The 24,882-nt window shown below is 39.2% G+C and overlaps 16 protein-coding genes across 16 annotated transcripts; 8 read left to right on the top strand and 8 right to left on the bottom strand.

Annotated features, from left to right (window-relative positions):
• Window positions 1-154: 154 nt before the first annotated feature.
• GCK72_002440 (uncharacterized protein) lies at window positions 155-416 on the bottom strand (the record flags this gene model as incomplete). Its single annotated transcript, XM_003111879.2, has 2 exons — window positions 155-252; window positions 302-416. 2 exons carry the CDS (start codon window positions 414-416, stop codon window positions 155-157), a joined length of 213 nt encoding a protein of 70 aa, XP_003111927.2.
• Window positions 417-1,059: 643 nt separating this feature from the next.
• GCK72_002439 (uncharacterized protein) lies at window positions 1,060-2,509 on the top strand (the record flags this gene model as incomplete). The annotated part of the gene is made up of 4 exons (XM_003112079.2): window positions 1,060-1,149; window positions 1,200-1,475; window positions 1,531-2,007; window positions 2,054-2,509. The coding sequence occupies 4 exons, from the start codon at window positions 1,060-1,062 to the stop codon at window positions 2,507-2,509; spliced, it is 1,299 nt and encodes a 432-aa protein (XP_003112127.1).
• A 413-nt stretch (window positions 2,510-2,922) lies between these two features.
• GCK72_002438 (uncharacterized protein) lies at window positions 2,923-3,735 on the top strand (the record flags this gene model as incomplete). The annotated part of the gene is made up of 4 exons (XM_053723426.1): window positions 2,923-3,127; window positions 3,181-3,239; window positions 3,352-3,619; window positions 3,668-3,735. 4 exons carry the CDS (start codon window positions 2,923-2,925, stop codon window positions 3,733-3,735), a joined length of 600 nt encoding a protein of 199 aa, XP_053592071.1.
• Window positions 3,736-3,929: 194 nt separating this feature from the next.
• Window positions 3,930-5,657, top strand: GCK72_002437 (uncharacterized protein; the record flags this gene model as incomplete). The annotated part of the gene is made up of 4 exons (XM_053723425.1): window positions 3,930-4,481; window positions 4,532-5,144; window positions 5,208-5,539; window positions 5,589-5,657. 4 exons carry the CDS (start codon window positions 3,930-3,932, stop codon window positions 5,655-5,657), a joined length of 1,566 nt encoding a protein of 521 aa, XP_053592070.1.
• Window positions 5,658-5,876: 219 nt separating this feature from the next.
• Window positions 5,877-7,154, top strand: GCK72_002436 (uncharacterized protein; the record flags this gene model as incomplete). Its single annotated transcript, XM_003111976.2, has 5 exons — window positions 5,877-5,998; window positions 6,046-6,342; window positions 6,387-6,602; window positions 6,651-6,933; window positions 6,978-7,154. The coding sequence occupies 5 exons, from the start codon at window positions 5,877-5,879 to the stop codon at window positions 7,152-7,154; spliced, it is 1,095 nt and encodes a 364-aa protein (XP_003112024.2).
• Window positions 7,155-7,467: 313 nt separating this feature from the next.
• On the bottom strand, window positions 7,468-8,105 carry GCK72_002435 (uncharacterized protein; the record flags this gene model as incomplete). The annotated part of the gene is made up of 3 exons (XM_053723424.1): window positions 7,468-7,675; window positions 7,734-7,998; window positions 8,048-8,105. The coding sequence occupies 3 exons, from the start codon at window positions 8,103-8,105 to the stop codon at window positions 7,468-7,470; spliced, it is 531 nt and encodes a 176-aa protein (XP_053592069.1).
• Window positions 8,106-10,029: 1,924 nt separating this feature from the next.
• On the top strand, window positions 10,030-11,037 carry GCK72_002434 (uncharacterized protein; the record flags this gene model as incomplete). The annotated part of the gene is made up of 1 exon (XM_003111872.2): window positions 10,030-11,037. One exon carries the CDS (start codon window positions 10,030-10,032, stop codon window positions 11,035-11,037), a length of 1,008 nt encoding a protein of 335 aa, XP_003111920.2.
• Window positions 11,038-11,437: 400 nt separating this feature from the next.
• GCK72_002433 (uncharacterized protein) lies at window positions 11,438-12,738 on the bottom strand (the record flags this gene model as incomplete). Its single annotated transcript, XM_003112215.2, has 4 exons — window positions 11,438-11,606; window positions 11,652-12,011; window positions 12,059-12,619; window positions 12,665-12,738. 4 exons carry the CDS (start codon window positions 12,736-12,738, stop codon window positions 11,438-11,440), a joined length of 1,164 nt encoding a protein of 387 aa, XP_003112263.2.
• A 243-nt stretch (window positions 12,739-12,981) lies between these two features.
• GCK72_002431 (uncharacterized protein) lies at window positions 12,982-14,895 on the top strand (the record flags this gene model as incomplete). Its single annotated transcript, XM_053723423.1, has 2 exons — window positions 12,982-13,039; window positions 14,270-14,895. The coding sequence occupies 2 exons, from the start codon at window positions 12,982-12,984 to the stop codon at window positions 14,893-14,895; spliced, it is 684 nt and encodes a 227-aa protein (XP_053592068.1).
• On the bottom strand, window positions 13,004-14,881 carry GCK72_002432 (uncharacterized protein; the record flags this gene model as incomplete). Its single annotated transcript, XM_003112081.2, has 4 exons — window positions 13,004-13,362; window positions 13,414-13,849; window positions 13,893-14,719; window positions 14,821-14,881. The coding sequence occupies 4 exons, from the start codon at window positions 14,879-14,881 to the stop codon at window positions 13,004-13,006; spliced, it is 1,683 nt and encodes a 560-aa protein (XP_003112129.2).
• Window positions 14,896-15,933: 1,038 nt separating the features above from the next.
• Window positions 15,934-16,408, top strand: GCK72_002430 (uncharacterized protein; the record flags this gene model as incomplete). Its single annotated transcript, XM_053723422.1, has 2 exons — window positions 15,934-16,243; window positions 16,290-16,408. 2 exons carry the CDS (start codon window positions 15,934-15,936, stop codon window positions 16,406-16,408), a joined length of 429 nt encoding a protein of 142 aa, XP_053592067.1.
• Window positions 16,409-16,763: 355 nt separating this feature from the next.
• On the top strand, window positions 16,764-17,846 carry GCK72_002429 (uncharacterized protein; the record flags this gene model as incomplete). Its single annotated transcript, XM_053723421.1, has 5 exons — window positions 16,764-16,868; window positions 16,915-16,968; window positions 17,011-17,110; window positions 17,156-17,301; window positions 17,370-17,846. The coding sequence occupies 5 exons, from the start codon at window positions 16,764-16,766 to the stop codon at window positions 17,844-17,846; spliced, it is 882 nt and encodes a 293-aa protein (XP_053592066.1).
• A 234-nt stretch (window positions 17,847-18,080) lies between these two features.
• Window positions 18,081-19,390, bottom strand: GCK72_002428 (uncharacterized protein; the record flags this gene model as incomplete). Its single annotated transcript, XM_053723420.1, has 5 exons — window positions 18,081-18,334; window positions 18,388-18,529; window positions 18,578-18,649; window positions 18,696-18,892; window positions 19,312-19,390. The coding sequence occupies 5 exons, from the start codon at window positions 19,388-19,390 to the stop codon at window positions 18,081-18,083; spliced, it is 744 nt and encodes a 247-aa protein (XP_053592065.1).
• A 601-nt stretch (window positions 19,391-19,991) lies between these two features.
• GCK72_002427 (uncharacterized protein) lies at window positions 19,992-22,166 on the bottom strand (the record flags this gene model as incomplete). Its single annotated transcript, XM_053723419.1, has 6 exons — window positions 19,992-20,069; window positions 20,118-20,219; window positions 20,377-20,493; window positions 20,716-21,018; window positions 21,067-21,789; window positions 21,858-22,166. 6 exons carry the CDS (start codon window positions 22,164-22,166, stop codon window positions 19,992-19,994), a joined length of 1,632 nt encoding a protein of 543 aa, XP_053592064.1.
• A 152-nt stretch (window positions 22,167-22,318) lies between these two features.
• GCK72_002426 (uncharacterized protein) lies at window positions 22,319-22,881 on the bottom strand (the record flags this gene model as incomplete). Its single annotated transcript, XM_003111938.2, has 3 exons — window positions 22,319-22,459; window positions 22,503-22,652; window positions 22,705-22,881. The coding sequence occupies 3 exons, from the start codon at window positions 22,879-22,881 to the stop codon at window positions 22,319-22,321; spliced, it is 468 nt and encodes a 155-aa protein (XP_003111986.2).
• A 437-nt stretch (window positions 22,882-23,318) lies between these two features.
• Window positions 23,319-24,177, bottom strand: GCK72_002425 (uncharacterized protein; the record flags this gene model as incomplete). The annotated part of the gene is made up of 4 exons (XM_053723418.1): window positions 23,319-23,511; window positions 23,560-23,681; window positions 23,729-24,068; window positions 24,119-24,177. 4 exons carry the CDS (start codon window positions 24,175-24,177, stop codon window positions 23,319-23,321), a joined length of 714 nt encoding a protein of 237 aa, XP_053592063.1.
• Window positions 24,178-24,882: the final 705 nt, after the last annotated feature.

Genomic DNA, 24,882 nt, shown 5'->3' with positions numbered 1-24,882 from the left:
TTCTTATCTTACTGTATTTGAGAAGAGATAGAAGAAAACACGATTATTTTATTTTTAATGAATTTAGAAAAGAAGAGAATGTGAAGTAAATGAGATGATAACAGTACACATTAACCCAATTATGCATACAATCCTTTTATTTGCTGTCATGTTTTCAGCCGCGTCCAGGACATCCATGTCCATTACAGAACAAGTAGATTCCGTTTTGTGGGGTTCCTTCGAAGGTGTTTCCGTACTGATCGACTCCAACTCCTGGAAATAAAAATACTTAATTAAGGATGGAAATGAGAAAATAGGTTACCTTGAGCACTGTATCCCCAAGCTGGTTGCGACCAACCACCGAATAATTGGGAATTGACGGTAACAGACAGCAAGAAGACAATCGCCATAATACAGAGAATTGAATAGTTAGACATGATGGAAATCAAGTAGAAAACGGGGGGTGTTTAGACAATCAACTTGAAAGAAAGTGTTTTTGATAAGTCAACCAATCGTCTTATCTTTTATATCAGTACAGAAAGGGGGCAGGGCGACAGATTCATGTGTCTGGTGTCAGAAAGATCGTGAAAGTCAAGTGCGTCGAGTACAACAATCAGTGATGACCTCAGAGGGTCAGGTTGATGAGATCATTGAAACAGACATTTCAGGAACTTCCTCATCTGCGATCAGCTCTTCTTTCTTTCCAACATCAAAGAAGATAATCATGAATTTTGGTAGATACATTTTTATGGTTATATATTCCAGCTACGTTGTTTTTTTCCATTTACTATGTTAATTTTTCTTTTCTTTTTAAGTAGTCTTTTCATCAAGGTTTGATATCAATTGCAGATTTTAGAAGTGACTTCTGTAGACGATCGACAACGACACTCCGTTATTACGCAGCGCGCGCTCTTTAGCCCAATGAAAAATTGAAGATTTTTCCCTAATTTTGCCAGTTTTGCTCGATTTCGTTGCGAAATCATTATTTTTTAAATGTTGCTATTCGATTATTGTCGTTGAAAATACTAATGTTCAAAATATCAGAACGAAATGCCAATTTTCATCGTTTTTCAGGTAAAAATGTCGACTTTTGACTTAACTCAGCGCATGGCGCCTTTTCTCGATATGCATTTGATCATTCCATTGCTGGAGTTCATCGAGCCAAGAGGCGTAAGTTTTATCATTATTATGTATTCTGAATAATTTCGAAATTTTTACAGATATACGATGAGAAATCCTTGACCGAAATGCATCGTCAGCTTTTGAGCAAGACGAATATGATTGATAGTGTCATCGAGACTTATAATGGAAAACCAATTCCAGCTGCTATTGAGGCCAAGAAGAAGCAAATCATAAAGGAGAGAGATGAGCTGAAGAGCAAGGTCGATTCTGTTGTGGCCATATTGGAAATTCCGGAAGTTAAGGAGATGATGGATAATAACAGAGAACGAGACGGAAATGTCCGCATTTTGGAGCATCTCACTCAAAACCACAACGTAAGTTTTTTATCTCTATTTGGTTCATACCGTGTTAAAAAATATATACTTTCAGTTCACCGTGGATATGGTCGATACTCTCTTCAAGTACAGCAAATTCATGTACGAGTGTGGAAACTACACCGTCGCTTCCGTCTGTCTTTATTACTATCGCAATCTTGTCAATCAAGCCGATCCAAACTACTTAAATGCTCTCTATGGAAAATTGGCCAGCGAAATTTTGCTGCAAGAGTGGGAGCACGCTCGTGACGATCTTCTCAAGCTTCGTGCTTATATTGATGCCAATCCGTTCGATACCGAATGGGAACTCGTTACTCAACGTGCCTGGCTCATGCATTGGGCTCTCTTCGTTTACTACAATTACCCGAAAGGACGTGATGAGATCATTGAAATGTTCCTCAATCAACAACCTTATCTCAATGCTATCCAAGTTCTTGCCCCACATTTGCTCCGTTATTTGGCCGTAGCTGTTGTTACCAGCAAAAGCCGTCAGAAGAACAGCTTGAAAGACTTGGTGAAGGTCATAGACATCGTGAGTTTCAGTCCTTAGTTTTAAAGAAAGTTTTTGAACGTTTTAGGAGAGACACAGCTACAAAGACCCAGTCACTGATTTCCTCACGTGCCTTTACATCAAGTATGATTTCGACGAGGCCCAAGAAATGCTTCAGAAGTGCGAGGAAGTCCTCTCCAATGATTTCTTCCTCACTGCTGTCCTCGGAGATTTCCGCGAGTCCGCTCGTCTTCTGATTTTCGAGATGTTCTGTCGCATCCATCAATGCATTACCATCGAGATGCTCGCCCGCCGATTGAACATGAGCCAGGAAGAAGCCGAACGCTGGATTGTTGATCTGATCAGAACATATCGTATTGAAGGAGCCAAGATTGATAGCAAGTTGGGGCAAGTTGTCATGGGTGTGAAATCGGTCAGTATTCACGAGCAAGTAATGGAGAACACGAAACGATTGACTCTTCGCGCACAACAAATCGCTCTTCAATTGGAAAAGGGCCGTCAAGATAAAGTGAAGGCAAATTAGTTCATTGGAGTTTTAAATGCTGCTTTCACGTACCAATTTTTCTGTATTTCTGAAAACTGAGACGAAACAAACATAGAATGTTCAATAGTTTCTTCACAGTTTTCAGCGTTTCCCTTTTTGTTTCGTTCCCTCGCGTCTGATGAGGTTTACTCGGATAATATATTCTTTTGTAACTGTCCTAATACCCCTGTTGTTTCATTTTTTGTTGTCTCTAGCCCTTCTTAAGATGGTGTTTTTTAATGGTGAAGTTAGGAATCGACGATTTGATTCTTGGTTCACAACGGTGAAATAATTTAAATATTTTTTTCTTCAATTTCTTAATGTTTTTTTCAGTAACATGTGGCTTGAAACCTCTACGTTTATTTCATATTGTGTTTTAATCAAGTAGGTGAATTTTCAATTTTTTCTTCAGAATGTCGATGTTAAGACGTCCGTTAACGCAGTTAGAGTTGTGCGAAGACGATATTACGTGGTTAGCAGAGCAGCTTACCAAGAGAGAAGTAACACCCGTCGATGAACCGATTGAAGAAGATGCAGATGAGGTTGAAGACGAGCCAATGGATGAAAGTGAACCACCACGTGGCATTTCTCGCAGAAACCTACGATCTGCGGATAGAAGTGAGAGAGCATAACTTTTTATTGATAGTTGTTTCATTAATATTACTATCCAGAGAACAAAGACGTCCCTGGAACTAGCGGAGTAAACTCAAGATCGGCTACCAGAGAATCTGTAAGTTAACTTCCTTGAAACATATTTTTTAAATAACTAGACAGTCGAAAATCTCGAAATTTACGATTCACACGCATGATAAGCTAAACGTAAAACATCGTTTAACTTGTAGGCAATGGCTTCAGTACGAACTCCGGTGGCCGCTCCATCGTTGAGTCTTTCTACTCCCGTGAATGCTGGTCCATCGAGTACAATGCACTCACTACCACCACCAGCTAGACTTCCACGACCGGGTCGTCGCCCACGTGCTACACGTGTCGCTGACAACGATCTACCATTGTTGTTCAATGCGTATGATACACCACAACAAGCAGCTGGAGGTAATAATGGCTCTCCAACTCCATCCGACTCTCCTGAATCTCCAAATGCTCATCTTTACTGTACGGTTTGAACTCGAAATCTTCAAAATTCATCACCATGTTTTGCAGCCACTCCGAGCAATCAAGCTTCCAGTTCTGGAGGACCATCATCGAATACTCGATCTCACAGACACTAACGTGCAAATTCCGTGTTTCCAATTCATTTCACCTTATGTATATGCTTCCCGCACAATAAACTGTACAGTATCCAATCTTTTTTGTTTCGCCTTTATGGATTCTCATACTGTTGAGTCGCGGTTTTATTTATTTTCAGTTTTTTTTTCGAACCATACTAATAATAAGTGATTCATTCTCTTATAGAATTTTCGCAATGCACGGGTTAAAGCGAACTTTTCTCATCAGAACAGTGTGCCGCGGAAAAGCTTCAACTGCGGCAGATCTTCCACAGTCATCACAGGATCTTGAACAAGCCAATCAGGAAGAAACTCCTGTCAAAACAGCCAATGCTTCAACTGTATATCGTCCACCGTATTATCGTAAACCACATAAACATCATGAACCGAAGCACATGCTTCAAGAAGAGTTCACGAATGCTGGCGATGCATCAGGTGCCGGTGTTCGTCTTTTCGACTACTATAAAACTGCGGAAATGGTGAATTCGATGCCAACAATCAAAGAGAAGATCGATCTCGTGTCACCGTACGAAAGACCATGGACCCGGGCAGAGAAGACATGGCGAAGAGATTGGCATCCTACTCTGATGGCAACACGTAAAGCATGGGGAATCCCACCAACTCCAGCCCATTTCGATACTTTAGATTATTATAAATACCTGACAAAAACTAGAGTAGAAAACAAATCATTGGACGATTTTTATCAGGGTTTGAGGCCGCCGACAGCCGATCTACAAAACAGTTTCCAGGTAGGCAAAAATGGAATAAAGATAAAGATTTATCTTCGATTATATTACAGAACACAATGAAGTCAATGAATTTCGGAGATGGTATCAATTTTTCCGACGAGGATACACAGAAACTTTTTGGAAGTCTCATTGATGATGCTATGGGAGGAATCGCTCATAACGTATCACGACTTTCTGACCACCGTGTTGCTTACGACGTTGAATCAGAAGCATTTTGGATAAGAAGTGGATTCATGTTCTTGTACGATGAGTTAGACATCTCAACGAAAAAGGATACGAGAAGACTGAATAACTTCCCCAAATACATTGGAGACGATCGCAGAAAACTTGGAGAACTTGCTTTCGTTCACCGAGATAAACTGGCAGCGCAAGTTAGATCGAAAGAGCCATCAGCACCTCTATTCTCATTGGACTCTGAGGATGCGAAACTTCTAGTTTTTGATGCAGATAACAACATTCAGGAAACATTATTCTCTCCAAAAGTATACAATTTGTGGCCGGATCAAGAACCATTGTGGCAGTGTCCAGGATACCACGCAGATTCTGGAGAAACTCACACATACGGCGTACTTAGTGTAAAATCACTCAGACCTTTGAGAAAGAGAATCTCGCATTGGATGGGATGGGAGAACGAGAATGAGCTGGATGACTGTGAAGAAGCGAGTGCGTTGTTGTTTCACATAGTCTAATCGTTTCTATATATAAGGAAAATAAATGTTTTTACAGAACAAATGCTCGACGATGGTGCCCGATCTCAAGCTGTCATTAGCATGTTCTCCACTCTCTGTGCTCAAGCTCATACTCATGGATTCACCCAATACACTGATATCACCCGCCCGTTCACTTCACAAATGATCCTTTCCGATGGTTTGAACTTTTACTTTGCCGTCGGACAACTGAACACATTGGCAATAAATGTTGAATGCGACGGATTTGTCAATCCACGAACAAACTTTATCCAAATCGAAGGACCACACCGCTTGTTCGATCACTATGACCCGAAGGAAGGAGATTATCAAAGTGTGCGAGAGGATCTTGACGTGGAGAACAAGGTTCAGGTAATTATTTTTTATTTCAGTTGTGTAATGTCGCATTTATTTTTTGCAGAGACGGGTTGCTTCTGGATTGAATGAGAAAGTTCTGGAACGCGTAACTCAAATGCTGATGAAGCAATAGATCTTCAAAATTAGTTTTTGATTCTTCTTAATCTAGTGTTAGGTTGTTTTGTTATATTGTTTTCCCTCCTTTTTGAGATGCTAATAAAATGTTTCTGTTCCAAAAGTGCACTCTAGTACAAATTTAATTGGATTTTCCACAAACTAACCAGTACATAACCACAGTTACTCGCCCACTATTAGCCTTCCAAAATTACAGTCGTTATTCATATACATACATATGCTATGGTTCAAGGTCTTGGGACCACCTATATTTCTGACTGCTGCTTTAATATTTTACAATGAATATTTTATATTCTACAACGCTTTTTCTAACTGTGGATGGCCTTGCAAACATGGAAAGTTCGTAGCTCTCTCAAAAGAGAATTCGCAAAATATGTTTATTCCAGATGTACCGAATCTAGTCTGAAGGCTTTTATGATATCTGACACTCATTTACTGGGCAGAATAAACGGTCATTGGTTAGATAAGTTGAAGAGGGAATGGCAAATGTATCAATCATTTTGGATCTCATCGTGGGTTCACAATCCCGATGTTGTCTTCTTTTTGGGAGATTTGATGGACGAAGGAAAATGGGCGGGCAGCCCTCTGTTCAGTACTTATGCTGATAGATTTCGCCAGTTGTTCGGAGATGGTAAAACAGTAATAACTTTGGCTGGAAATCACGACATAGGATTTCATTATGCGTAAGAATTCTCATGAAATTTATTGCATACGAAACTTATTCCAGAGTAATGCCAGATACACTAGACCTGTTTCGAAAAGAGTTTCGACGCGGCCTCATTGATGATATTGAGATCAAAGGTCACCGATTCATTCTGATAAATTCAATGGCACTACATGGAGATGGATGTAGATTATGCCACGAGGCAGAAGTAGAACTCGAGAAAATAAAAAGAAAGAAGTCTAATCGTCCCATAGTTTTACAACACTTTCCATTGTATAGGTAAACTCCGTGTTAGTAATAGCTTGACATTCATGAGATACTTTCTAGAAAAAGCGATGCTGATTGTGAAAAAGTTGACGACCTTCATGAAATTGATCTGAATGAACAGTACCGTGAGCAGTGGGATACCCTGTCTAAAGATTCTTCAGCGAAGTTAATCAAAACTCTCAATCCACTAGCTGTATTTGGAGGACACACTCATAAAATGTGCAAGAGAAAATGGCCCAAACCAGATAACTCGGGATACTTTTTCGAGTACACTGTCAACTCATTTTCTTGGCGGAACGGAGACATTCCCTCGTTATTATTAGCTGTGATTGACGGTGATGATGTAAGCTAACGACCTTTTTCCAGAAATTTACTGAAAAAATTCAGGTACTTGTGAACAGCTGCCGGTTACCGTCTGAACTGACACAAATCTCAGTTTACGTAGTCGGAGGAGTGGCTATTCTGATTCTTACAATTGTTCTTGCCGTGAAACGACGCGTCATATTTAAGCGTCGATGCTCATATTCTCTTTTAATGTACAGATCTCAGGAAAAATGTGATTGAATAAATTATATCAATATTGTAATTATGCATTCCTATTTTGATGTGCTAACTAGCTGAACCGAGATACGGTAGGGCCTCTCTTTTTCTAAACAGTAAACCGGTGAATTGGTGAATCATAAACAACAGCTGAAAGATTTAAAAAAACGTCGATAAAATGTTGCAATTTCAGGAATTGATGTCTGAATTTTCAACTGAAAAATTATCGGAAATGACGCTCACTTTGCCCAACAAAAACGGTAGCATCCAATTTTCATAGTTTCGCTAATTTAAAATGTCAGAAGCATGTACCAATTATTTATTCTTACAAATTGTATTATGTGTATCTAACTTCAGTTTCCGTGGAAACTGTTCGATATCCACCGATCACCACACAACAGCAACAACATATCCAGAACATTGATGCTATCATATAAGAAATTAAAGCAAGAACACAATATGAGAATGACGTCCAATAAAGAAGAGAATCACATTGATTTTTCATTGGAATCATGGGAAAAATTAGAAAACATCCGATAATTGTTCTGAATATGATGGGATTGAATATGCGCTCACGTATATTGAGATTTGATTTAAACTTACGCTGCTAGCAATGCAAGTCGACTGAAATATAGCAACAGACTGAGAAGTGAACAACAATCAATCGAACAATCAACACTTCTCATCGATTGATCTCGAATTGGTCTCACTGATTCAAATATAATTTGAATGAAAAGGAGACTAGCCACACAAATCATCCAAATCGGAATGTATGGTTCAACTGGACAGCTATCGATTCTTGTGATTCCCAGAAACATTAAAAACGATGGGATTCCGAGAGTAACCGCAATTAAAAATAAAGAACATGCTGTAATTTAAATGAGCTAAATATGAAAACTGCGATACTTTAAACATACGTAGACAACAACAACATGCAAGACATGATCCATTATTCGACATTTTCAGTGGAACCATGAAGAGAGAAAGCAAATAAATAGGACACGAGGTTACTTTTTATGGTGAAATGAAACCCCGGTTTTGGAATTTGATGATAAGAGTTGAAGGGGAACTATGACTGCCAAACATTTTCTTATCGCTTGAAAAAATGAATTCATTGCGGATGGACTAGACTGAAATTTCAATATAAACACTCAGCTACCAGGAATGTGGTGAAATGGGAAATTGATTATCTTTTTTTTGTAGTTGTCAATTTCTTTGTGCGAGCACCCCATGAGAATTTACAGTCCAACAATGTAGAAAAGCTTCAAAAAGAATTCGTTCTGCACTAAAGTTGATCGAGTCGACAGAGAAATTATTTTGGTGGACTGTAACTATCAAATTTTGGAGGTACTGTAGGAGTATCCCGTCTCACATTGAAACTCACTTTAATATCTTATCACTTCTTCCTGCAAATTTTTATATTAGAGTCACCTGACATTCCAGCATTCTACTTGTCCATTATGATAGTTTTCCTCGTGGTTCCTGTCCTATTCATCGTCGTCGGAATAATCAAATTCAATGATTGTCAAGCTGATTCAAGAATTCCAATTTGGATTATTTCAATTGCAGCGGTTATTTTATTGGAGAGAATTCTGGATACAGTAAAGAATATTGGAGATAGGAAATTCTTAGGGAAAACCCGAAACCAGAAGGAAAAAACGCAGTGGATGAACGGGAGAAACAGAAGAAGGAGAATCAGTCCACGTGTCTCATGGTTCTTTTGTTTTTTTCTTCGGACTACCGTGTTTTGTGGGTGAGTTGAAGGATGAACTCATAGAGGAGATAGTTTTGAAGCTGAATTTTTGTTTTTTAATGTTTGTAACATTTTGATATCACTGCTAGTTTCCACATAGAAAAAAAGTTAGGCACCTTTGCTTTCAAAGCTATCAAAATATAGTTGATGACATAATCTTTTCAGAATCTGGTTTCTTTGGAAAATCTTTCTCCACTTTTCCGAATTCTCGACTTTTGAATTTCAAGACTTAAATGTTTGTCTTGGCAAGCCGAATTGTATCCTCCCATCATAAACTCTTATCGTTCATCTCATCAGTGTATTCTCTTGTATTCTTTCCTCAAAACTATCCTCACATCGTTGTGTGACGTCCTCAGGAACAGTGGTAATGAGGCTGTAAATCTTTCTGTGTTCATATATTCCAAATTTACGATGAGAATGTGTGAATCAGACAATTAGTTCAAAGGAAAAACTATTTATGAAAATATGTAATTCGTAAACTCAGAAGATGAGGAAGCCGGGGAAAGGAGTGATAATGAAACAGGCAGAACTACTGTAGAACAAATGACAGTGGTCTATGTCTTATCTTAAATTTGGAATATAAAAAGTGGAAAAAGATTTACATCCTTATTAGAACAATTGAGAGTTCGAAAAAGTGGAGAAAGATTCTCCAACGAAACCAGATTCTGCAACTATTTTCAGAACTTCTCGAATGGTTCATTCTCTACAAAAGTTGTGGTGAAATGAGGTGGCATACCGTATCCCTCTGTCATTAGCAATCAGTTTTCACAAAGGTTCCTTCAGGTTTCATATTGAAATTACACTCTTTTAGATAATTAATTCCCAACCGATATGAAAACTGCTAAATTTCTTTATAGATGTCCACCGAAAAATAATTATTTTCTACGATCATACGCCGACATCCTGAAAAAGTCCAGACAACGCCCACATGTCTTTTATATATAAGAATGATAATTCAAACATTTATTCGAAATCATCGGTTCTTATAATAATCTTCCCAGATCCCTTATGTCTCTTCCCAGAGACGCGACGCAGAATATGATGATTGTAAAACTCCGCCCACTATGAGCAAGACCACCATCGTTCAGCAGTTTCTTCATTCTTCCTGTTTGTGTCTGTGCTGGTCTGTCACTCATTCACTTAACTATGTCGTCTACCCCATTTTCTCTTATGGAACTCCCACTTCTTCCACTTTCTATTCTTCTCAAGTCAATGCCTTTGGAGTCGTTGATTCCTCTATCTGAAACCAATCAACGATTCAAACAGTTCATTCAACTGTTGCATATCAAATCAGGAGGATACCATGTGGATATTGACGAGCATCGATTCAAAATCTCAATGCTCAAACAGAATTTCCGTTGCAGTTTCCAAGAAGAAAACAAGTCGTTTCTCCTTCGAAATCTCTCAGAAACTCTTCATAAAATGAGAGAGCTCTTCCCCGGACCCATCGATCAACTCTCCATTTGCCCATCATTTTCCAATTATTTCTATGATATCAATATGGAGTGTACTGTACTTTCAGTTGGATTGGATCCACATTTCATGATCGAATATAGGAATGCTTTCACTGAAGAATATCTGAATGCTCTACTCAATTCTGTCAATTTCAAAAAAGGATTATCGTTGAAAGGACCAATTCTATTGAGAACGGAACATGAGAAGATTTTCGATATCGATTGGCTCAAAATTAAATGTTCGGAATGGATCACCACTGCAATTCTCCAGAAAATGAAGAACAAAGTGATCTATTTGGCAGATATCTCGTTTTCGGACAAGGAAATCAACGAATTTCTTCATGATTTGAAGAATGGAAACGTAAATAATCAGTTGCAAGTGCTGACACTCGAAAAGGAAGGAGGATTCAACGAAATGGAAATAATCAGAGGATTGAATGCAGTTGAGATGAAAGAAGAACGAGTTTATAAGATTTCTGAATTCGATCCGAGCATCCAAAATGACCGGTTCCTTCCATTCAACTCCGGTGGAGAAATCAGCATTTTCAATTCATTCGATTTCATTCGTAATGATGGAATCAGATTTACCATCGAATTCGATTACGAAGTCATTCAACTTTTCGTCTGGAATCAAGAGAAGGACAAGAAGACAACAAGAAACGAAGCTTTCAGTATTCCACCTGCCAAAAGAATCTTATAATCTGTTAGAATTATTCTCCTGTTTTTATGATAATTTAATAATTGTTTAAAAAAAATAAACTTATAACGATTGTTGCTTTTGCTGGTCAACTATTTTAAAAAAATTCTTTACAAAATTGTTATTAATTACATGATAAGTTTTTTTCCTCAAATTATTCGTAGGTCCTGCATATGGTGACTTTGAAATACAACAGATCATCTCTTTATTATTACTCTCTCCACAAAAATTGGAACAATCATTCTAGGACATTAAACAAAGGAGGAGGAGAAGCAATTAAATTCAAATGGAAAACATTTCAATGAATAAGAGTATCAAATGTGAAAATTACTATGCAGTAAAAATTATAAGTGTTACGGGAAAAGATCAAATGAGTGATCTAGTGAATTTTAAGGTTACTCAGTTAAACAACCTGAGAACGACGAGAGCGTCTTGGAACGCGACGAGCGGCTTTTGCTGTTTTCCTTTTGTCAATCGTAGTCATTCTGGCCACATCTGGTTTTCGTGCCCATTTGCGACGACACAGTGGACACGATGGGCTTTCGGAAGACTCAAACCAGCTGTTGACGCACCTGAAAATATATACTTTATAACGTCCATCTAACTCTTCCACCTACGTTTTACATCCTAGAATTTGCTGACATCTATTGCATCCTTGCGGGTCGATCGGGCTATCAAAACACATTGTGCAGTTACCCCAAGTGGTAACTGGAGTGCCGACTCGAAACGGTGTGCCGAATCGAACTGGAGAACGGGCTAGTCTTCGACATGGTCGGTTCGGATCATTTGAAGCATACATTCCTGCACGAGGAATTCTCACTTCAGGAATAACATTCCTGTGCCGTATCGAGTTGGTCGGGGCTCTAACTCCACCGATGGGAACGACTCTGAGTCTGTTATAAAAATTATCCTCATCTGAACTACTATCACTCGGTACAACAATGTGTACTATTGGTTGAACATTAATATCGGCATTTCTGAAATCAGTGTTTTTTTTTCAAAAATAAGAACCTTCTATAATCACCTTCCCATTGTTGACGGACGTAGGACTCCACGAGTGGCAGATACGTGATCAAAAAATGTTCTTACTACTTCACGCGGAACAGGAGCATGTGTAGCGTTGTTGCGACGTGCAGCAGCTTGTCGAGAACTTCTTCTTCGAATTGGTCCAGCAGCAGGATGTTGGTCAAAGTTCGCGGTGATCGTATTTCCTGAACGAATTCGGTTCGGCGCAGGTGAACGTGACTGCACTCGAGGCCCAGTAACAGCGATCGGTCTATCATGATATGTCCTGCGACCAGTATCTACAATACTTCCATCGTCGCTACTGGAACTAGCCGACACTACACGCGAACGAGGAGGCGAAACTGCCCGAGCTTCTGGTTGAGGTCGGATTACAACGGCAACATCGTCATCCGAGTCACTCTCATCATCAGGAAATAACATTTGAATGGGTGCAGCATGCTGTGGAGCGATACCAGGAGCTTGTGGTGTAGCAAGTTGTGTTTCTTGGTTGTCCCCATTATGAATATTTTGGGCTATTACGCGATCTATCATTTCTTGTTCGTATCTTCTGAGTTCCCCTCTGTTAAAAAACAATATTTTCTAGTTCAAGTTTTCAAAAAACTACAATTGTTCTTCCATATCCACGGCCGATAAGGAAAATCTTGACGAACGTCTTGTACTTCTTCGCGTGGGAGCCATTTTAAAATTCGGTTCGTTCTCTTTAAAATAGGTCCAAGCATGAAATGAAACACAGATCAGTCATTTTTTAAATAAATAAAGCATTGGCTTCAATTTACCTGCGTAAAGACATGTACACCAAAAAACTCAAGACTTCTTTATTGTTAGTACAGTGATAAAAAATAAAACAAACAGTGATGCTATGGTACAAGCGAATAAATCAAGTTATTTTACATAGAACATTGTTATGAAAGTGGTTCACTAATGGAGCGAACTGCCCAATCTTTCAATAGAGATCACGCTGTTGAACGGCTGATCCGATGTGAGTGTCGCGCATCTTTGACGCAAACTCGATACTTCGCTTGGATTCTGTTGCCTGATCATTGCACGGATTGATGTTGACCACGACCATCGTTTTGGAATTTCCGGCTCCTAAGCAGTCCATTAGCACTTGCGTGAGCTTACTATCACGATACGGGACATGCTGGGATTTGGATTTTTGCAAGCTAATGCATTTCTGAAGAACGGATAAGGACTGATTGATGTTGGTCATCTCCTTAAACTGTTGTCCAATGACTCCAGACTCTTTCGCGCGTTCAGATCCGGCCAAGTCTACTAGTTTGAGCATTGAAGACGTCGATATACCTGAAATTAATACAATTTTTCTTGAAAAAACTTGGTAATATCACTACTAACCAGTGGCTTGCTGATGAGCCTTGATCTTCCACATGTAGATGGCGTGAGAACGAGACGAATACTCGTTGCATTTTGTTGCAGCGGTTTTCCTGTTCTTATCTGCAGTTCGTAGGAGACTACCAATTTCAGATTGTTTCACCAGCGGATGATCCGACAGACCATCAAGTGTCACTGTTTGATTCACTAATCGGAGTTTGACCGCGGCATGATTGTTGAGCAGATCATAAGCTTCATTGTTATAGATTTCGAGGAAAGATAATGAAAATTCGAACTTCCATCCCGTTGCTTCTAGTTTTTTCGACTCTCTGAACAGGAAGGTTGCAGCTCTTGGAATAATTCCTTCTTCTTCAGCATCGCCTCCTCTCATCGTATGCGTCTTCCCACTCCCTGTCTGACCGAATGCAATCAATCCGACGTTGTAACCATGAAGTGCAGACTGAAAAAAAAAAGTCAGAAATTAATTCTGAGAACCAACGAACTAGTATGAAGTCCTCAATATTGACGAAAACGTCCTTCTGCGAAAACATAGGCGTGAAAACTTTCTCGAACATCAAAGTTGTTCCCTTCTTTGTCCCTTGATTGATTGCGATCGCGTTCACAGCCGGGTACTCTATTCCATCATTACTGGATTCCTCTTCTGCCTTGAGCATCGGGCGAACGCGAACCGCCACACGAATCTGTCCTCGCATATCAACGACATCATTATGCAACTTCCTCAGGATGGCTTCCTTTTCGTTCAGCTGCTGACACATTTCTTCGTTGTGAGCAGTTTTTTGCTGCATGTTTTCCTTTAATACTTTCAACTGTTCTTCCAGCGTGATCTTACAGTTTTCCACTAAGTCTAGCTTGATTTTAGCATTCTCCAACTGCGCATTGCTGTGTGTAAGATTCGTTGTCTGCATTTCCAACACTTCATTCGTAAGTTTTATCTGTTCCACTCTCGTCTTAAGCTCCTCTTTCAGCTTTGTGATCTCTGACTTGAGAGATGCAACCTCTGAGGGAGGACGAGACGATACTGGTACAGCACGAGCCATATTACTCGTTCTCGCAGTCGGTGCGGCGATAGTCTTGTTAGCAACAGTCGAAGAGCGCAATGTAGTGGAACGTGCAGATGACGTGCTCCCTGCTCTTGAAGTCGTCGCTGTAGGCTTAGCTGCTGTAGAGACGTGTGGATGGCTTCCGATCGGCGCTCTGAGTGTTGGACACCCCGTATGTCCAAGTGTTGAGTGGCGCCCAGTTGTCAGAGTGTTGGGCAGCGGCTCAGTGGGGCGTGGTAGTGCCGAAGCTCTCATTGTTGTTCGGCGAGCTGTAAGAATAGGAATTGACGATCGACTAAGACAATACAAACTTAATAAATGTGTTTCTTTGATCAAATTAAAAGTCCTGAAGAAATTATTTAGAACCTACCTATATTTTTCGGCGATGCAATCGCTGTCCGATGTACTCCGCTTCGCCGCCTTGCGAACATGGCGAAAAAATTAATATTTTCTCTAAGAAATATGGACTACTTAGTTCAATCACTTTCCGACAAATTAATGGGTGGGAAGTTTTGGCGCTGATGTTTTTTAGCGCTGAAAAGTAAGTCGGGTCCCGGCGCGACTTCTCTAGATATCATATGTGCCTTTAATCATCTGGTTTTTTTGATACTCTAAATATTTACCGTTTGGGAGAAAGCCAAAACGGGAACTACGAAAACGGGGAGAAACGAAAACGGGAATTACCAAAAGGTGAGAAACAAAAACGGGAGAAAGGTGAGTAATTTTTGCGGTTCGCAAATACTTAAGTATATACTTTGTGTCATACTTGTAAAATAGATAAAATTTATTTTCTGAATTATGAGAGTGTTCGTGGTTGCAAAAAAAAATATGTGTAAGCAATTAAAAAAAATTGTAGGTATAAAATTATTTGTATTAGTTAGGACTACGGTAATTGTTTGTGAGCATGGATAGCCGCATATGCAAGACAACGCATTTTAACTATATTACCGCACAAGAACTCGTGCACGATCGTGCGTGCTGCCTTTTTTTCCCGTTTTCGTTTCTCCCCTTTTGGTAGTTCCCGTTTTCGTTTCTCCGTTTTTTACTGTAAGGAAATTTGGAAAAAAAGCTGAGAAAACAGCAACCCTGCACATCAAACTCGGAGGTGCGGTGCTGTTGCTTGTCAGCTCCGCCCATTTTAGATAAATTTTATCGAAATTCTTCTGATTTCGGATATTTTCAATTTTTATTTCGTTAGATTTTCTTACGAAACATGTTTGAAGACATGCTACAAAAATGATTTTATTCTTCTTCGAGTAAATATTTTTCACCCGAAATGCGAACTCTCCATAAAACATCAACTGATGAAATTTCGGTGAAACAAGGCGGATTTTTTCTAAAAGTGACCAACCTCTCAAAAAACACAAACAATGTTTGCTTTCGGATCGGAAAAGATATTTCATGTTTATCGCGTTCGGTTCGTGTAGATTTCCTGCTTTTATATCCACAGCCAAATTACAATATTTTTTCAGAAAACCCGAGAATGACTGATGGTCTCGTTCCACCACCTACTCTAAAATGGAATTTGGAAACTATTGCAACCTGCGTAGCTATTATACTCGTGATGGTTGTGAACATAATCGGGCTAGTATTCACAATTTTTTGGTGCTTGAGATCCAAAGAAGACGGAATTGAACTTGGCATCAATGGAGCTCCTGTGAATCAGTTTGTTGAACCCAATATCAGAATGAAATTGAAGTTGCCGAAAGTTCGAGGCGATGCGGTTCTTGATAGCACGCAAGATGTTTTCGAACTGAGAGTTCCAAGCAATGGAAATCAATTTAACGCCTGCCGTAAGTTGAACAATTGAATATCGATGAGGAAAGTATGGTTTTTCAGACGAACAAACAGTTATAGTCGCTCGAAACAAACGTCGTCGTACATATTCTGTGCCTCTCGAATCCCGTCCACGTACTCAATCCACAGGCTCTCACCAACTGACTGCGACTGAAGTTTGATTGAGTTTTTTTTCAGCAAAACCGAGTGATCTCATGTTGATAATTTCTACTGTTCCCCAGTTTTTACATCTCTTTCAAAATCTTTTACATCCAAAAAGCTAATTCTCATCACAATTTACAACTAAATGGTTATCTTCGGAATATATTTATAAACTAAGACTTATCACTGATAACCCCATTTATAAAAGCCTGTTAAATAAATATTTTATTGTTCTTAAAACCTCTTCTATTTTGAATTTCCCTCCATTTTCGTCAGTTTGTTCACTGGAGCACCTTTACATCCAACCATATACTATCAATTTTTTTGAACAATTTTGCGTAGAGTTCTGCTTATATATTGATAATTTTAGACGTAATGGAAGAAGCGGACGAAAAAAGCAAATTTCAAGTTCCGTCATGGGCAGTGAAACCACCGGATGGTGCACATTTGGATGTATATAAAGGAGACGCGTTAATTCAGGTTCGGAATATTCTAAAATGCTATTTATGTTAATTATCTAATTCAGAAATTATTGATCGATGATAAAAAAGCCTATTACTTCGGAAGAAACAACAAACAGGTTAGTTTTTATTTCCGAAACTACAAAAAAGACTGGTTTTAGGTAGATTTCGCTGTAGAGCATGCCTCATGCTCACGAGTTCATGCTCTTCTGCTTTATCATGGGCTGCTGCAAAGATTTGCTCTCATAGATATGGATAGCAGTAAGTTAATTTCTGATTTTGTCAAAATTTTCAATTCATCTTGAGGTCACGGAACATTTCTCGGAAACGTACGTCTGCGGCCTTTGGAGGTGGTTTTCATGGATCCAGGTGCACAGTTCCATCTCGGTGCATCCACCAGAAAATACGCTGTTCGTCTAAAAACTGAGCATCATATCGAAGATGACCCGACGGTGGCTGCATCTGAAGAACAATTAGATGTAAGAAAATAGCGAGTTTATCAATATTTCATCGTTTTTAGCATCAAACATCGTACAATACCGCTCAAAACCGACGAATTCCACAACTTCCAATTTCGGTTGAAGAGGCACGAAGAAAGAAGCGGCCACGCGGAAATGTTGCATTCCTCGAAGAAGAAGAAGTTATCAATCCAGAAGACGTTGATCCAACAGTTGGACGATTCCGAAATCTCGTAACAACTGCAATCATCTCAACGAATCCCAACAAAAGACCAGGAGATCCAAAGAGATTAGAGCCACCTAGAAAGATTGTCCGTCCCGGAAGAGAAATGATCACAGCGCCACTTTCTTCAACTTTTGGACCAATGGCGTTGAACGCTGCTCCTGATCTCGAATTATATGGAAAGACGATGCCAGAATCACGTCATCATCAATATGTTACAGCGACTGTAGCTGAAGAAGATCTCGAAGATCATCACAAGAAACGGTATGCTAAAGAAGCGTGGCCAGGAAGGAAACCAGGAGCCGGCATTTTCTAATATATTTATACAATAATTGTCCAATTCACTTAAATGAAAAAGTCTAATGTAGCCAACTTTCTGACATGTTTTGTATTACTTACTTTACGACTCTGAAAATGTTTGAATTCAAGTTGAAACAAAGGTACAATAATTTATCTTCAATATCTAGAATTACAAATATTTTAACTCAACAACACAAATATTAGTTCTTTCAATTACAGGAAAATTAGAGAAATATATTAAAAGTCTAAATTAGCATCTTGGCCTTGGACAGGATGTTCCATTTCGAAGGTCCAATCGTACGTTGCATTCGAACTCGACTGCTACATCATCTCCAAAACGGAATGCCTTCGACATAACCCGAGCCGACAGCTTATTGTTGTCATATCGAAGTTGTGGAAGGCGTGAAGTATCAAGAGAGCATCCTTCTGAATCAATAATTCTTGAACGGCGTTTGCTTTTTCCTTCGTTTATAACACAATCATGGACTCGCATACAGAAGAGATCTGAAATTTGTTTGTTAGAGAATGGGTTGAGAATGAGGAGATCGTAGTCTTACCGAGATTAGCTCCATCACAAGTCCAAACATGTTCCAATGGTGCATTCACATGAACAACTTCTGCTGGTCGTCGAGTTCTCACATCGAATACTTCATATTCACAGTTTGGCTGATCAGCAAGAACTTGGATATCTTTTAGAAGCTGAAAATGGGATAATTATATGGACTTAGATTCAAAAGAAAGACTAACTGATGGTTGAACAGTCAGTGCATATGAAACAACATCTCCGGTGGGGGCAAAGAGACAAGTGATGTTGTATGCCTGGAATTTCAAACTTTGAAGAAGACAATTCAGAATCCACACTTACTCTGTCAACTTTTGTCAAAAACTTGTCATGGAAAGAAATGACAATATTGACAGAAGAAGTGTACCCAGCTCCCTTTCCATGCTGAACAGTCTCAACTCCACATTTGTCACGTGGCACCGTAATCGAGGTAGTCCGTCTTCCGATTTCTCGAGAAACGCACTCTTTGTCTTGAGAATGACCCAAAACGAAAACTCGGCCTGAAAACATCCAATAACTTTTTCTCATAAATTCTTCAAACCTAAAAAGTTGGACTCTGTCAAGAAAACCGCTTCAATCGTTGTATCTGTGCATTCAACTTCGACATTTCCTGTAATTTTTTATCTCAAAAAGATCTCATTCAAACTTTTCGTTCAACTTTCTTCACCACTTGACGTGTTGTCTGCGTCGCGTTTATCTCAAATTATTAGCCATGCGAAGACCCCATTATAGAAGTTTTCATCTATTTGACATTGATTATCATGATGTTATTAGAAGTCGTCATATGACTAATAGTAGGATTTGACTTTGGATAAAAAAGTGAAAGTGACTTTTAGAAAAGAGAGAAACATTGAGTTTCAGGTGAAAGAAAGAACAAAATTCTAGATTTTCAGAGATTGAATTTCCATCTGAAACTTACCTAATAAACCGTTGGGAATTGGAATTGCTGAGATCTGATGACGAAATAAAAATAAAGCCGGAAGGTAGAAAAAGATCATCGAGGAGAGTGAATGAGAGGGGGCGGTATTTCAATTTTTAGGTTATTTTTTTCGAAAAGAATGTTTTTATACAGAGAGGACCCTGAGTAGGCGTCCTAATTGAAAAAAGTGGAAGAAGTGGGAGGTGGGCGGGGTCACCACGAGAGATTCTGAAGATGAGGGGAACAGGAAGCGGCCATCTGAAAAAGAAGAAAACGAAGACATCGTGAGGACGACGACAGTGGCGCAACAACTTTACATATATTCACCAATGTACAAATGACATGTAGATGATATCGTCCCGTCTCCTCCTCCTTCTCTCCATATAGAATTTCGATATCTTCTTTTTTTTTGCGTGATGATGTCTTAGAAAAAGGTGAAAACGAGAACGAGCTTTCGCTTTTTAATCTGTAAAAAAGTGAAGCGAAACGGAATGAGACAGTTGCAAAACGTTGGTTTTGTGACGCGCTGAAACAGTTTTATGAGTGATTTCGATGGAACGATAGAAAAACAATAAATGGATCATAAAAATGTGGGGGAAAGAACAAAAAAGGGGAATAACATTTAAAAGAAAACAACAGAGATAACAATGATATAACAATGAAGGCGTGATCTATCCTCCTCACTTCTTTGTTTTGAAAGTGAATGACGGCTTCTTTTTACGGTATCCGGCTCCAGAGAGCTTTGAACGAACCTCAACCTGAAAACGAATTTTTGTTGAAGACTCTGATGCTGATGCGTATACTACCTTTGGCTTATTACTAATTGGGAGATCGACGAATGGTGGAACTGAGAATCCAAATGATTTCGAAACAGCTGTCAAGTCCATATTAGTCACATCGAAGATGTCCTGCAAAAAAATATATTGCGGAGGTGTCGTCTATTCTCAAGTATTTTGTAGCCGGACATCTTGAAAGTATAGTCCGAAGTGTAACAAAACCTTGTGGACAATCAAAATTAGTGTCATGTCATCATTCTCCCTCTTTGCACTTTCAGAACACACTTACCTTCAGTGAATGCGAATCATACGCTCTCAAGTAGCACTTGTATGCCTCTTTTGCAGATTTGTTCAGGTAGTAGTTCTTACTGATGAGATTCTCGAGTTGGGATTGAATATTGGCTACCTGCAAATAAGTAATTTCTCAGAATTGTGTTTGACAGTTTTGAAATCAAAGTACTAATATAATTTCACTTCCGTATTAATTCATATGATGTTTTGATCTTTGAATCTCTTTGCGGTTGCACTTTACATTAGTAATTCGACCTTTTCAATGTGTCTACCGAAAACCACTACTGGCAATTTAGTTTGCAAAATAAGGGCCAGTTTTTGCCAATTTGAAAATTACCTTATTCCATGAAAACTCGAATTCGTTCAGTGTTACTTTAGCAGCTTTCAAATATCTCAAAAATCCGAGTTCTTCTGGTCTCAAAACGAGCAAAGCTTTTCCACTTCCATTGGTTCCACGAGCAGTACGTCCGACACGGTGAATATATTCTCTTGGCTCATCTGGAGGATCGTATTGAACAATCCAGTCAACGGCTGGGATATCGAGACCACGAGCAGCAACATCAGTACAGAGAAGAATGCCACTCTCGGCTTGACAGAATTGGAAGAATGTCGTTGTCCGCTTCTGTTGCTTCTGCTTTCCCTAAAAATTACTTTTTTTAGTTTAACGGCACTCATTACGTTGACTCACGTGAATAGACATGCAAGGAATGTCAATGTAGTTGAGGAGTTCGTGATGGAACTTGACTGAATTGCAAGATGAGAAGAACACCATAACTTTCTTGGTTTTGTTCTTTTTCAAGAAAGTGAACAGAAGAAGAAGACGTTTGTCTGATGGAGCAACAATATATCCTTGTTGCAATCCTTCGACAGTTGCCTCTTCCGCCTTCTCGTTCACAGACACACGGACGGGATTTGAATGGAGAGCGAGCTTGACGAGTTCGTCGACCTTCGGAGAGTGAGTTGCAGAGAAAAGCATCGACTGACGTTGTTTTGGTAGATGCCTCAGAACTTGTTGCATTTCGATCTCAAATCCAATATCAAGAATTCTATCCGCTTCATCAATAATCAAACACTTCAAATTGCGAACTAAGAAATTATCAGTATTCTGAAGATGGTCAAGAAGACGTCCAGGTGTGGCTACCAAAATTGAAACACCTTTTCCAAGTTTGTCTTTCTCGGCGCTTCGATTGGAACCACCCATCACAAGTCCGTAAGTAAGGTTTGAACCTTCAAGAAGTTCAGCTAGAACACCATAGGTCTGCATAGACAATTCACGGGTAGGCGAGACGATGATAATTCCAGTTCCATTGTGCTGTTTCCAGTTGAGTTTATGAAGAAGTTCGATAGCTGGGATCAGGAAAGCAAGAGTCTTTCCGGAACCAGTTTTAGCAGATGCCAGCACGTCTTTTCCCTGAAAAAGTTATCGAATGAAGAAGAGAAACATATGAAATTAATTGATAATTAAGGAAAATGACTCACTTCTAACAGAGGGTCGATACTTTTGGCTTGGATTTCAGTCATCGTCGTGAATCCTAATCCTTGAACGGCCTTCAACAATGTGGCGTTAACTTTGCCTTCCAGTGAAGCAAAGGTCGTTTTTGTCAAGAATTCAGATACTTTGGTACCGCTGGTCTCTTCAGATTCAGCTTTCTGGTCCTCTACGTCGTCTTCCTCATCTTCCTCCATTGGTTGTTCTTCAACAACTTCCTTGGCCTTTTTCTTCTCGTGCCCATCTTTCATCTGCTTCAATTTGCGCTTGAGCACCTTCTTCTTTACGTCGATGCCCATGTTTTACCTGTAAAAGTTAACAAATTTAGTCAGTAATATGTAGACAAGAAAAGAAGGAAAACGCGATTATCACACGGGAAATGAACGAGAACGAGGCGGATAGAAAATATATCGGAGAATAAGATCAAATGAAAATTTCAGAAAATAGAAAATCAGATGTCAACAATGACGTAGACATCGCATCTGTTAGGTTTTTCAATGATTTGCATGTTTGAATAGGTTGGGGACTTGATATCAGCTTCTGTCTCATGTTTTGAAGTATCGAAGGACTCTCCCCACCCACGGAATTCAATCTGAAAAATCGCTGGTTATATCTTATCAACTCCAGATCCGAACCTGAAACTTTTCTTTATCAAACCGAAGAATTTCAACTCGTTTAGCTACAAAGCATGGCTCGGCGTGGAATGAGTTGAGAGCCTCATCGAGAAACTGGAAGAGAAGGCCATCCATACTATCTCCTGATGCTTTCCAGTAGAACTCGTATTGCTGAACATAGGTACCGTTAAAACCGGGGTTCCTGTGATAGAAAACTTCGAACCTCTTCTACTTTGGTTAAATCAGTCATGTATCCAAACATAGACACTAAGCATGCCTCGAAAGCTTCTTCAATCTTGGATCCCCAAGAGTGTAATTGAATATCCGCTGGATGGTCAAGATATTCAAAACGGCGTCGCTCAATTTCAGAGCGATCCTCGGTCATAGAAGTGCTAGGCATTCTAGCTGAAATGATGATAAATAGCAGAACGGAAGAAAAGGTAGCCAAAATTAGATATACATAGGTGAAAATAACCCATATCAGAAAGAAATTCTCGGAAGAATTTGAATTAAAAAAAGTTTATGAAATTATGATGCGATTTTGTAGTAAATCAGTAGCTACGATTATAAAGGGCAAATGAGAATCAGAATAGTTGTGGTTTTGGATCTAGCGGTGGGAAGACAAGTGGCAAATTAAATGCGAACTCGAGAGAGGGTGGAGGTGGTAAACGGAGATGAGAATTCTATTTACAAGTAGACTACAGAAGAAGCTTGCCGGCAAGATATTCTATTACCTAGAAGACAAACGAATAAATGGGTATCGAAACTTATAAAAACTCCGACTTTTCAATTCACATCGCTTGTCTGCTCTAAGTATTCTAAGACTTTTAATATCGTCTATTTTTCATGTGGCTCGGCTTCGTCTTCACTGAAATCTGGGAATATCTCGATTGAAGTGTCAGCTTGCTTCGATAGACAACGAATCGTAAGGATAACAAAACGTTTGAGAGCTTTGTTATAGAAAATAAACGCAAGAGCCCAGATGCAGCCGTCCTCGGTAAACGGATCATCTTCGAACTGCGATTTGAAACTGCAAATGTTTGAAATAACACAATATTTATAAAACTCGCTAGTAAACCTGTAGATTTGACAATCGCCGGGCACAATCGCGTCGTCAATGAGCCCCCACAATTCTTCTCTTCTGATGTGATAATCTCTGACGATTGTCTCCAATTTCATGTCAACAAGACGACTCAAATCCTGAGAACTATGAAATGAAAATCAGTTTTGACAAGAAGAAAACTCACGGTATAATTGACGAGAGCGAAAGCCTCGCTATTCGCATTCGTAAAGTCATGATCAGGAAACGAACAGTTGAGAACTTGCGTTAGATCATATAATCTTTTTCGGGAAATTGAATCCTTTATCAGGTAATCATTGTTGTCAAAGTCGTTGTCTGATCCTCCAGAGCACGATCGCTCGGAGAGGTGTCGAAGGCGGTGATTGTGACCCACGCTAGGCGATGCGCTCATCACCGTCTCTTCATATGATCCCAACGGCTGACGTTCGTCCCAAATCACAGATTTGTCATTGGATTTCCACTGCTTCTTTTCGCTCGTAACCATTTTTGAAGAATAGGTTTCTAATCTCAAATTGCCTATATTGTCAAGACTAATCTTCTTATTTCTTTTACTTACTTAAAGTCGATAACACAATCGATTGCTCCTGTAACGAGAGTCTGCGAGAAGACATCCATCTCGGAACTTTCCAGAAATTTCATCGTTTCTAAAGGTTCACTATTTTACGAAAATGTTTGAATATGTACAACTCGAAGCGCAGAGAGATACAACTGATCAAAGAGGGAGATTTTGAATGCACTTGTTTTAAATAATTTTTCGAAATTAAAATTTAGATTTTTCCATATTTGAAGCGATTTTGATCAAAAAGTTCTGTTGACGAGGGAGTAAAAAAACTTGTTAAAAAATTGATTCAATAGTTTGTCGTAGTATTTGGCGCACTTGGTGAGCTTGGCCAAACTTTGTGTTTGCGGACTTGCAGACCGTAGTTCGAGGTTAAAATCAGAAAAAGACGAGGAAAGAAGGAAATGTATCTTCAGAAAGGAAGAGAAAAACAGTCTAACAATCATTGTTTCGCTTTTAGATTACTGGTAGGAAAACCTCTAACAAAAGTGTTTTCCTGTTTTAAAAAATACAATCTCGATAGTAAATCACAAATTGTGTTTGCTTCTACAGTAATCAGAGCCGGTGGAGAAGAACAAAGCAACTTGAAAATACTCGGAGAATAGATTTATCTTAATAATGATACGTGGCCACCCCTAACCTTATCTCATCTTCATAGTTCACCGACCTCCGCCCCCTTTATCTCCCATCCGAATCAACAGTCTTCTTGTTATTTTTAAACGGTTCAGAGTATAGAAAACTATCTCAGTGATAGGTTAACA

This window comes from Caenorhabditis remanei, chromosome I (genome assembly GCF_010183535.1).
Source record: "Caenorhabditis remanei strain PX506 chromosome I, whole genome shotgun sequence".
Classification (NCBI taxonomy): domain Eukaryota; kingdom Metazoa; phylum Nematoda; class Chromadorea; order Rhabditida; family Rhabditidae; genus Caenorhabditis; species Caenorhabditis remanei.
This window is presented reverse-complemented; position numbering and strand designations above follow the sequence as displayed.